Raw genomic sequence first — 12,785 nt, forward strand, 5'->3', positions numbered from 1 at the left:
GATGTCATCATGCATATAAACACAGCACAACTTTTGCAGGTTCTCTCCCTTGCTTCTATAAACCCTTTTGTTCCTGTGAAGCCTATTTCTTGGTGGGGTTGCAGATACAAAATAATTTACTTAAGTCACAAGTAAGCAACACCTGTGGGAAACTGTCATTAACATGAAAACAGGTTCTTTAATCTAATGGAAAAAAAAATCCAACAAATGAAACAGATTGGTATTTGGATTCTTGTGTGACTTTACCTGTTTTTCTTGACCATCTGAAGAACCTAATAAACTCTTGGACATTTGTCCAAATAAGGTTCCTTTTCCACCTCTCTTTTTAAGAAATCCTGGTTTTGCCTGCTAAAAAACACATTTTTATCTTTTATTCCATTACACACATGTTCCCTGTTGCACATCCCAAATCTATTCCTTCTTTTCAGCTTGATCCAAAAAACTATTACAGACTATTGATACAGATATTGTAGAAAATGTGACGCATGTAAGAGCACAGAATTTTGCTTTACTGAAACTTCTGTATTATTGCATAGTATCAGACCATGCCAAATGTCCAACACCTCCATACTTAAAACATTAATATTTCTACCTACTGCATGGAGCAGAACAATGTGAAAACCCTTACTGTAAACAGCATCATAGTTTCCAACAGGTTCCTCACCTTGACGAGCTCTTCCTTCAGCACAAAAAAGGACATAAAGAGACATTTCTGGAGACATCACTCCAGAAAAGTAATGTAACATGACTAACGTTCAGATTGACACACCACTAATTTAGAAACCAAATTTCCATTGGGCAAGTATTGCAGAAAACTCTGGAGACAACTGGTATTGCCATGTATTTTGTATTTGCCATACATTTTTCAAAACTCCAGTTACTCCTGTAACCACAATCAGTTGCAGAAAAAGTATTCTATAATTATTTATGAACTCAGGCTAAAGGTAGGAATTCACTCCTACTTGCTCACTTTTGTGCTTTTTAAATAAGTGGATAGCGTTCATGTGTTCACATTAAAAAAAACCCCAAGTGTTTAGATCTTTAAGATATCTAAGTTTCATGAATAATAAAATATTTTGGCTCCTTTTTTTTGCTCCAATACCTACTGTTTGTAATTCAGTTTGCCATGTCCTGAAGCTACGTTCACAGTTTTCAAACTTCTGATTATTTAAATTGAAACATGGCGGAATTCACAGATGTGTAAAACTCTTAAACATGCAGTAAAAAATCTCATTAGGAGCTATCTTCCATTGTGTTTGTGTCAACAGGTGATTTAAAATTAGGGGAAAAATGGAGCACAGAAGAATGCTTATTTTCATTTTAGAGCAACCTAACTGCAATTATCTTTTGAAACGATTCCACACTGCAACTTTGGTCAAATTTTAAACTGAATATAAAATCCACAAAGATGATGTATGTCAACACATGAACCGTTTTAAAATATTTCTTCTGACAGCAAGTTTCTTACAAATGGGAATCAACACACTTCTATTACCAATGCAACAGTGAATTACCCATTCACTAACATCACGTCCAGCTCGCATTTTCTGGTCAATGGACAATGAGGAGTTTGGTTTCTTTAAATCCAATGTCAAATGCCTGGTTACAGAATCCTGGCATAGTATTTAACATAATTCTGGAGTCTTTATAAAATATGATTGTCAGGTTAGAAAACATTTTTAATAAGCAGATTGAGGCCCAAAGTATTCTGATGAACTTTTATTAAAAATTATCTTCCTACAGTAGTATGGAATTCTTTAGCGAAGCCAGGCCACCAGCACCTGTTGCACAGCATCTTCAGTAATACAATAAATTTGATCTTCTCTGTTCCGCTGGTGATCAGCACTGCTGGCTGATAACTGCTCTGCTTATGAACACAAATGCTGTTTTGACCATGAATGCAATTTCCAAGCAGCCAAGACACAGCTTTACTGAAAAGGAAATCACCTTTCCTTCACCAAAGCCAGTTTTTTTCTAAACTTTTACAGATGGATTTAATTCCATGTGCAGTCATTAGATCCAGAAACTTCTCAGTATGAGAACCAAAAGTTGCTTAATGACACATTACAAGTTGATTTGTGATGCTCTGCATGCAGTTTGCTTTTTAGGACTTTGGGGGCTGCTTCCCTTTCCCAAGGCAATGTGTTCAAGATGCGGGATGTCTGCTTCCCAGTGCTGCCTCTATCTGCTGGATGTCATTATGCACTGAAGATTTATGTTCAGCTTCAAATCTAATGCAAGCTTCACACTCTAAGTAGGGATGCCCACAAACATATTGTTCTTTGGAGAACAACTTTCTGGCTCCATAGATATAACTTGGACAGAGTAGTTATGTTCTTCTGCAGCCCATGCCCGATCCAGATCCACAAGTCCCATACACTGCTTTCCTAAAATGAGAGCAAAAGAGAGCACAGAAATTCGAAATGTGAAAACATTATCAGAAACATGCACGTAAATATTTAATGTTAGGAAAACACATCAGTAAGCCATCTAAAAAGTAAGTTCCAAATGTACTTTAGAAAACATCTTAATCTGGTTTACGTTCCAAATCACATCTCTGACTTGTAACCCTCATTTTAAGCAAAGACCCTGAGGAGATTATTAACTGTTTATATATGGAGAAAGGCACAACTATTTAAAAGTATTCTCAAGACTTACAGAAAAAAACATGCTTTAATGTAAATGGGAAGAAGAAAAATGCCTGGTTTATCCCTTAGCTCTCTGAATTGCCAAACTTCTACTCCCTTTATTACCAGAACTGTTTTTCTCCTGTACTTTCACCTAAAATCTGAAAATCTCTGGTTACTGAACATAAACAGTAGACTAAAATACCAAAAAGTGATCCAGTGTAGTAGATTTGAGATATATTACTGTAACTACTTATAAACAAACATACTATATTGGTAATGAAAAATAAGCTTCTGATTTATATGTAGAAAAAACTAGGAAGGATGGAGGGGTTTTTTTTCTGCTTTGAAGTTTTTTATTATGATGCAGCCATGACAAGATGATGGGATCATTTGTCTTATTTAATCATTGTAATTGATTATTATGTTCTGAAATACTGAATTGACCTGTCAGACTGTATTTTCAGCAGCTTGAAACTCTATTGCAAGAAAAATTTAATGCTACCTTGAAATGTTTTATCACTAAAAGTTACAGTCTCAAGTCAACAGGGCACAATTCTGCTTCACTCTCAAGCACAATGATCCTACCTCTTCCCCCATTCCTGATATTGATGATTTTGGAAAAAGAAAAACATTTCTATATCAAGAAGAGAAAGAACAGCAAGAGGTGAAATGTAATGAAACTTAAATTTTTCAACTGTTATCTGAATATATTTACTTAATGCCCCATTCGTAAATGTCCTCCTTCTTTCTTTATGTAGCAAGTTAAAACCATTACTGGGATGGTTTACACAACAGCTGCAGAAATTCATACCAATTAGCCTGCGTTCAGGTGGAAGCTGAACAGCTGTCTGATCTGCAAATCTGCAAAGGATCATGTGCTCCTATAAAAAAAGACCAAAAAAAAGAAGATTAATCAAGAAAAATCTGATTAAATGCTTAGAAGTATCAGAAATGCTACCACGTTGAAGACAATATTTCTAAAATAATCTGTGCGGAAATCTCAATTTTTATACTGCAAATATGCATATAAGTCAAGTGTTTATAATCATTGTCTCATTTCTCCTCATGAGTATTTGTTTCTTACTAAACTTTCTAATTCTTTGCAGCCATTGAACGGGATGCAGTGTATACAAGACAGCATTCTTCAAAGACATCCTGCAGACTAATTTTGCCTTCAATAACTGATGAGCAACACAGCCATCTTTTAGCATAGTCATAATAGGGCAGCCTCCCTGCATCAATAAGCAGCCAAGACAAAATTCTTTAACAGTTGATTTGAACATTTCTCCCAAGCAGTGATTTTGAATCCCAAGATAGACTGGTGGGTCAAATTTCCTCTGCCCTGCCAAATCCATTCAGATTCTGAACGCAAAACATAAGTGGCTGTGAATAGGAAAGTTTCCTCCATCAAAAGGAGCACAGTTTACTTTCAAACTACTCCTGTTCCATTAAAATTTTCTGCAGAGACTTCTACAGAAGAATTTCTCCCTGCCCAGTCAGCCAGGGGGATGGTGCAGGGGAGGGTGCACTTGGCTCCCAGCTTAGAGCAGGAGCAGAGCCCATCCTCCCTTGCCTTCAATGCCCACAGCCCCATTGTGCCAGCACAATGGCTCCTCAAAGACCAGCCAAGCCAAGGAAGGCAGGTTAGCCTGCTGGTGAGAGCATGAGCCTTGCTGATGTGGCAGTGGAATTACTGCTCTGATGACAGCCGTGCTTTGTGGGACAGCTGCAATGCTCACTACAGGGCAGAGTAAATCAGAACCATTTTAGAATCGCACAACATTCCCAAGTCTCCCACAATATCATGGTAAGAAAACAGAAATGGGCAACAACACAGAGTGCTCTCCTAAGCAAAGCTTCCAGAGCTATAGTTCTGAAACAAGGACATGTGTCTTTCACCAGAAAGAATTTTTTTATTCTTGCCTGATATAAAATTATGATTTTAAAGATTTAGTTCTTGTAACAGGTGGAGAGAGTAACTTCACTGAGGGATACTTCAGGTTCTTTCAATATTCTGAAGTAAGGATACTAACTCCAGCTTTTTTTAGAAGGCCATAAACATTCAAGTCTTTACTCCACAAAAAGCCTTCGTATTAAATCAAGATGGTAATTCCCTCAGTACACTCTATCCAATTCATGAATAGACACCTGACTGCAAAAAAAAAAAAAAATCCCATATATTATAAATTAAATATTATCACTGCTTGGTACTCAAATATTACTCATTTAAATATATTTATAATATCTTGATGCAAGGATATCTGCTCCCTAGTACAGCTCATTGACATGAAGGTTTCCAGTTCACAGCTTCATAAAAAATATGGAAGTAAATAAGAACATGTCATAACACATTTAGGCCTTAAACATGCTACACTCAGTCAGTTCAGTTCTAATGTGGCTATTCTTGTAGTACAAAAGAATTGAAAATATTGAACCCAGACATGACTACTGAAGAACAGAGAAGAAGGGGTGCCATGGACAATGTGGCCACTGTTAGAAGAGAAGCAGCAGTGACAGGCAGCTTGGAGAGAAAAAGAGAATTTAGAGGAGAGAGAGAAGATCCATGTTAGCACAGAACTCCTCACCAGCCTTCAGGCACCCAATACAACTTGGCTCTCTGCAACAGCAAGTTTCCAGCTCTTTGGACCAGACCAGAGCCAAGGTAAGTCTTGTCACTTAACCTGAAAATCTGGACTGACACCAATTCTTGGCTTCTTAGAGAGTGATCCAAAAAGATCAACTAGAGCCTGGTATGACTATATTGTTTCACCCTGACACAGTGATTGTCATATTCCCTCTTGGCTGAAATAAGAAAAGCCTTTCTAAAATAATGATTAAAAACTTCCCAAAGCATGCATAAACATTAGAACACCCACATGTTCAATTTCTATTAAATTTCCAAAGTTGTATTTGCAAATTTATACAGTCCTACTTTCCAATTCTCCTTGTGTCTTGACAAGAGTCTCAAAATGTATCATAGTAGAAATCTACAGCTATCATAACCTTATTCCTTGCAACTATAAACAAATGAATTACAACATCATGTTCTCATCAAAAAAGTTTTGGAAATGCCAGACTTCTGGATGTCTTTTTAGATCTCACTAAAATGCAAGATAAGAGAAATTAATTTAAAATGGGAACCGGAGTGGGTGACATAGACAATGTCTGGCTAACACATGGCAACTTTGGCTGCTAGCCAATAACCTGTAAGAATTTATTAATATGAAATATAAAAACACATACAGCTAGCTGCATAGCAGCAGTTATTTATAACTAGGATTATTTGAGGCACCAACCATCCTAGACCAATTGTACAGAATGTTACATTACTAAGAGCAGCAATATTTTCTAGCCTTATCTTTGACTCCTGTGCCCTTCTGCAACACAAATAATAAAATTCCAGAGCTTCTATAATATTGACAAAACCCCGTGATTTAAATCTCCATGGATTAACAGATTAGGAAAAAAAATCACTGAGTTGCGATGAGATTATACACACTATCCTAATCTAGGCATCCTTGACTTTATAATTGACACCATCTCTCCCTGTACTGTCACCAGGTTTAATAGTGATAGTTAATAATTTTTTTCCTGAACTTCAACCTGAATTCTTTGTGATTGTATCTTAAAGATGTTGAAAGGAACACTAAACTTGGAAAAAAAATAATAGCAGTTTCAAATCCATCATGTGGCTTTTGACATCTCAGTCAGTAGGCATTTACTACCAGATAACTGAACTTCCCTTTTAAGATGACTGGAGATTTTCTGAATTTTTAAAACCTCCTCTAATTTAGGCATTAGAAAGGATAATACCTATTTTCCTGCCACATACATTATCTTACCACTGCCTACTGTCCCCAAAAGCATTTGAATATTAGGAATATTCTCCTTCATTTCCATATTTCTGTTACGAAGAATTGTTCTGCACCTCCAAAAATCACTTCTATATTGTAAAAACCAAGAGTCCTGTCTAGGATTTGAGCTGTTAATTTAATAAATTTTAGTAAATTTAGTTTTTCTGTATAACCTTGCTTCTCTCAAAAGGAAACAAGTTGTTTCCATGCCACATTAAGTGCCTCTTTCGTTGCTCATTACTAACTAGTTTAAACTCACACGACAAAGCTTAACTTAAACCTAAACAAAAGCAGTTTTCGGCTATCCACCTTTCTGCTCTTGTCCTTTTCCACTCTCCCATTAGCCCTCACTCTGTCAGATCTGAATGCTTAAGTGATGATTTCTCCCACATTTCTCTCAGATTATCTCCACAGACCCCAGCTGCTCAGTCAAAACACACTTTAATATCTTAAAAATAATTTTGAACAACATCTTAAAAACTGTATAAAATATAAATACTGTACTAAATTCTTGCTGATTTGTTCAAGCTCTTCCTACTTACTATGTCCAATGTTTTTGATGTAAATTAGAGGGAGGAATCTAATGTTTATTACAACAGTTGTATGTAACACCTAAACAAATTGTTATCCTGTAATTTTTAACTGATACACATTGAAGTACCTTATGAATGGCTCACTTATATATTATGACAAAAAAGAGGGGTTTTTTGTGGAGAAACTATTAATTTTATTGAATAAAAAAAACCTTTAAAATGGATGGCGGAGAGAAAACACAATGATACCTGCATTAATAATGGACATTGCACTTAACACATGTCCCTCCTCACAATTAGAAGATAACCACCTATATTTCATTTGATAAGAAGATCTGGTGAAATGCAAGAAACTGCCCATAAATATCTTCCTTCTGTCCTTTTACATACCTTGTAGGACAAAATTTCTTTGAACTGATGACTGAAAAAAAATAAATAGATTAATAAATTAAATTAACATCTAAAAACAGCAAAGGCGGAAAATAGAAGCAATCATTAAATATTTGAACACATTTTAAAGACAACAGTAATATCTGTATTATATAGAAAGGCATTAAAAAATACCAAAACCAACCACAGTTCCAGTTCACTAGGAAAGTGTATTTAGCGGTGGGTTTTTTCCCTAGTATTAATAAAAATTCTCTCTTTAAATCATTATAAAGGCATATAACAAGTACATACTGTGATTTTCTCATTGTCATACACACACTTTACATATATTTAATAATACACAAATATATTTTGTTTGTATCCCAAAGCTAAAGGGTCTTTACAATGGCACTGAGCACAGATCACAGCCAGTATGGGGATATGACCAGGCTATCATGTTTTATGATCACATAACATAAGGAAGAAAAGAAAAAGCAAACTCTAAAATGTAGGTCAAGATCAGGTTGATAGTTTTTTCAAATACTTATGAGTTCAGATTCAAAATTTTAGCAAATACAAACATTCTTGCAGCATCTACAGCAACAAAAGTTTTCTAAGTGATCAGTTGCAGTCTTTGTGGTCTAAAAATGTAGCTGGTCAAAAGTTAAGCAATAATCAGCCAATTTCAAAACAAATCTACTGAGAAAAACTATATGCCTCCTAATTTTAGAAGGCTTGGAATTTTATTAGCTCTTCATTAGAAGATATATTTGTTTTATTGTGTCACAAGAGAAAACAAAAGGGACACACACAAAGAGATGGAAGTATCAAATTGACTAAGAAAGAACAGTTAAATGCAAAGGTTATCAAAATGACAAGTTATCAATAATTATTTTCTATGCACTTCTGTGCCAGAATACTTTGATATTATAGAAAAGTATGAAAAATATCTCATATGAATGCATAATATATTTTTAGATTTGTTGATTCCTTTTAAGACTGCATGTTTCAGATTCTTATTTTAGCAAATATATACTTAAGTCACTGATGTAATTCCTAGTAGAATTAAACCTAATTCATCTTGGACATCCAAAATGCAAAGCTCAGTTTTATGAACAAAGAAAAAAAAACCAGGAAACCAAAACACAACCCTTTTCCTCCACCTAGTTCTGACTCAGAAGGCTGTTTAACCTTCTGAGGTTAACCTTAAACTTCTGCCACTTTATGCTTATCTTTTACATTTTATTTATATCAAAGGCATTAAAATTCTTAAGCATAAGACATATTAGTATCTCCCACAAGGCAGATTTGAAGACAAAATATGTACACAATCCATTGAAAAAGTATTAAAAATATGAACTGAAACACAGGAGAGCTTATCTACTTGGGAATAAATCAAAGGCGTCCCACAAGCAGTAAACTGTGGTATAAAGCAGACCCATTTCTTTAAACTGACTGCTTACATCTTCCTCCAACATTAAAATGTCAATTCCCCTTCTTGGAGTAATTTTCATGAGTTTTCTATTAACTTTGTGATTTTAACATAGAAGGTCTGCATATTAGATACTGTATCTACTATGTTGATGGTACAAAGTCTTCTCAACCATGAACAGAAAAATCCAGAGAAAAATAATCCAGGAATTACCAATTTGTCTGTGAGGATGGGTTGACAAACAGGAGGAAACAGTTTCATCGTAAGTGGAAATCAGCTTAGCCTAGTCACTCACAATGACCCTCAAATGATTAATTCTATACTCTTTTAGGATTTTATTCCCTCACTTAAGTTGATATTTTAGGGCTTATCTTGCAAGCTTTAGTTTACCTTCGTGGATATTTGAACTTGACTGTATTTTGAATGAAGCCGTAGCAGCAGGGGGAGATGACAAAGGCTGCCCGTGCCCTGAGGCAGTGCTCAATCACCATGTCTGTGGCCACCCCGCAGGCGTGCAGGGCCACCTACAGCAGGGAAAACAACAACCAAGGAAACGAGAAAATTCATCATTGGAACATTCTAAATACAATCCAGCTTTTTTTTGGTTGATCGAATTAATTAAATGCACACGGAAGTTTTTTTGCAATTAAAGCTGTTACACCAACAGCCTGGTCCTTAATTCTCCAGTTTTTCATTCCTCTCCCTCATATACCTATGCTGAGGAAAATTTAGGGTTTATATCATTAACAATGAATCAACATTGAAGAAGGGTCACTCACTAAAAGCATTCAAAAGGCATGTGTGCTTCATTGTGATATCAAATAAATTAAAAACAAATCTCCAGAAAAATAGCAGTTGTGGAATACATAGTAACAGAAATACTAAGTGGTGATTTGTCAAAAGTTTTTGTCAAGCAAAAAGGATTTAGAAATACAAAGAACTATGTCAAAACTGGATTTTAACTAAGCAGTACGAGAAGAAACAGATATAGCCGAAGGTCACATTTAAAGGAAAAAAATATGCATAAATTTAGATAATTTGATTTTCAAGTCCTTAGTAAAACCTATAGGAGGAGGCATCAAATACAACTTGCTCTCCTTTATTTTCCCCCTCTTCCTTATTCTTTTATTTATTTTTCTTAGTGAGGGACTCTAACTAAAACTAAAGTAACATTTGATCACAACTACCTGCGAGCATTGACGTGTTTGGGCAACACACAGGTTGCACCCAAATTCTTCCTGCTCTCCTACAGAAAAGAAAGTTACTGCAGTACTCAATACACTGCAAGGGAACAGGCAGCTCTCTCCTATCTATACCTGGGACGCCAAATGCATCACTGAAGTGGGGCATTACCTTCTCTGCCTCCTCCCATGTGCTCAGTACCTCAAAGAGCAAGCCTTGTGCAGACTTAAATAAGGACGTCTTTGAGGCACATTTTTGATTTTATGCAGCAGTGTGGATTTTTAAAACTACATTGTTTGCTTTGCTTTTTGTTCACTGTACATTCAGAGAAGAGGTTTAAGACTGCACAGCTCAGATTTCAAGGTTCAAAGCTGTTTTTCAAGGTAGAGCAACTGGAAGATAAAATTTTGCTCTCAGATATAGATTAAAACAAAGTCTTTTTTGTTTCCAGTCTGCTTGCTGTAAGCTCAGCTGAGGAGACCATTAATCATCAACTGAACTGTAATTGCATACAGATGGAAACAAATATTCTTGTCTCAGGCAGAATATTAAAAAATTAACACGAAAATAATTTCACAATGAAATTTTCTGCTCATATGAATTTAACAACAACAACAACAACAAACTAGTTTAACATCACAGGTATCAGACTATCATGGAATGTAATTATAGTTACTTCCTCATCTATCCAAGTAGAAAACAAAGCTCTCTGCTTTGGTTGCAGAAAAAAGAGACCTTAAAAGAGTATCAGATAAACCAGTAGCTTTGCTGAGCCTGTATGACCTGTTACACCAACTGATTTCCTCTTTGGCTTTCTGAGAACCCATTTAGTTAAAAAAAATCCCAAATAAAATTAAAGACAAAGCTTTCTCAGGATACCCTATATATTGAACTCACTATCTGAAACAAAATAAAATGTGAAGACTAATGCAGATATTTGGAAATGAAAGCCCCCAGAAAAGAAGAATTTCCAAGTGAATTCTTCTGACATATACTTCAGTATCTCCCTTGTCACAAAACTTGAAGAGAGAATATAATACTTTTTTTATTAAATAATGACTCCACAGGGTTAGCATTATATTAATCTTTAAAATAGGCCCCCAGAAATTAAGACAGGAATTCCAATGACCACAAAATTGGACACTTATTTAATAAAACAACTATCAAACATTTTGTACACACAATTCAGTGTATTATTTATGAGATCCTGATATTTTGAAATAGGTCTCTAGTTCATGTGCTGAGATTTATATGACAATGTAGCACAGAAATTAAAACTAGAGAACTGGAAATTTACACTTGGAAGGACTGGGCTAAAACCATTTATTCTCTCCTCTTTCTCCTGTACTAAATTTCTTTTCCTTTCTTAAATAAACCAACCTAACAGTTAAACAGAACTGTTCATGTACCATAAGCTTTCAACATTACCCATCCTCAGCTACAGTCAAAACAGGCTTTTAGATGATTTAAAGAACAGTCAGCCTTGCATGGAAAGCTTGCACCTTGCCACAGAGGTTCATTAACAGCTCTTGTGCTATTAACAGCACAAAAAAAAAAACTAGATGACAGGAATATTTACAGAGCTACAAAATACTATTTATGCCTTATTCTTCACTAGGGCTGCAAAATTCTAGCCAGGACACTAATCTCATTTACTTTCACGGTCTGTAAGGACAGACATAATTTTATTCTTTCATGTATATCAGTTGTTTTAAGAATAATTAATCAGACACTGAAGTTTTGAAGTGGAAAAGTTATAATCACTTACCCCAATGTTAAAAGTCCCATTAAAATAGTCCAAATTTGCTTGTATGAACCAAATGTTGTTTAAACCTAGTTCATCACTTCTGTCTTTAGCACGGATCAGAGACAACTCCTTATTTTCTATGAGTATCACCTAGATTTCACACATAGGAGAAGGTAAGGCAAAATAACATTGAGAAAACAAAGTACAGCATTACCAAGCAGAAAACTTTGTTGAGAACACCTCTGAATCACTTGTGGCAGAGTCTGAGATCTACAAAACATTCCTGGAAGCCCAGGAACAATTGAAGGCATTTAATACTTGCCAATGTTAATCAACTTGAAAATATTTTATATTTTCCTACAACTTTTGTCTTCTCTGGAAAGCGCCACACACATTTGGGGATTATGCTAAAGAATTTGTATGTTTCAAAGCTAAGTCCTCTGTATGAGACAACTGTGACTCCTATGTGTCCTCTCCACATACACATATTTTTAAGATGATTACCAGAAATCTTTTTATTGAGACTTTACCTGACACGATGGCATCATATAAGCAAGAACAATTCCAACATGGCCCTGTGAAAACAAAAACAAACAACAGAAACTGAGTCACTTTTCAGTGTTCCCTGTTGTTCACTCATTACATGATGAGCATTCCTGTACCCATGAGAGAACTTTTGAAAGCAGCTAAAATTTCAACATTTGCACTTCTGATTTGCTTTGTGACAGCAACAACCTAGAACTGCAAAGATGAAAGAAACTGCACCACATAAATATACCTTACCCCTCCACTGCAAAAATCCACAATCAAATCTCCAGGTTTCGCAAGCTTTGTCACTGCTGCTACCAAATTATTCAGCTGCTGCTGCTTCCTGAGAGCCCGGTCTCTAGACATCTTTCCTGGGGATGACAGAGAAAATGATCAGCAGTTCTCAACACTGACAATTTTATATGGGTAACTGCAAAGCATTGCAAATGTAATTTATAGCTGAGATTAAAAATGACTAGAACACTTGGGCATCTTAATCCACTTCAAGAT

The 12,785-nt window shown here is 35.5% G+C and overlaps 1 protein-coding gene across 3 annotated transcripts in view; it reads right to left on the reverse strand.

The window, feature by feature from the left end:
* Positions 1-212: 212 nt before the first annotated feature.
* GSTCD (glutathione S-transferase C-terminal domain containing) overlaps positions 213-12,785 on the reverse strand; it is a 45,083-nt gene continuing 32,510 nt past the window's right edge. For all 3 annotated transcript variants that reach the window (XM_083862006.1, XM_083862005.1, XM_083862004.1), the window contains 7 exons: positions 12,531-12,646; positions 12,278-12,322; positions 11,769-11,897; positions 9,209-9,342; positions 7,408-7,438; positions 3,442-3,511; positions 213-2,387 (listed from right to left, as the gene is read on the reverse strand). In XM_083862006.1, the coding sequence (XP_083718132.1) occupies positions 2,251-2,387; positions 3,442-3,511; positions 7,408-7,438; positions 9,209-9,342; positions 11,769-11,897; positions 12,278-12,322; positions 12,531-12,646 (662 nt within the window). In that variant the 3' untranslated portion in view covers positions 213-2,250. The remainder of the gene's footprint in view (positions 2,388-3,441; positions 3,512-7,407; positions 7,439-9,208; positions 9,343-11,768; positions 11,898-12,277; positions 12,323-12,530; positions 12,647-12,785) is intronic.

Source organism: Zosterops lateralis (assembly GCF_965231275.1).
Source record: "Zosterops lateralis genome assembly, chromosome: 5".
Taxonomy (NCBI): domain Eukaryota; kingdom Metazoa; phylum Chordata; class Aves; order Passeriformes; family Zosteropidae; genus Zosterops; species Zosterops lateralis.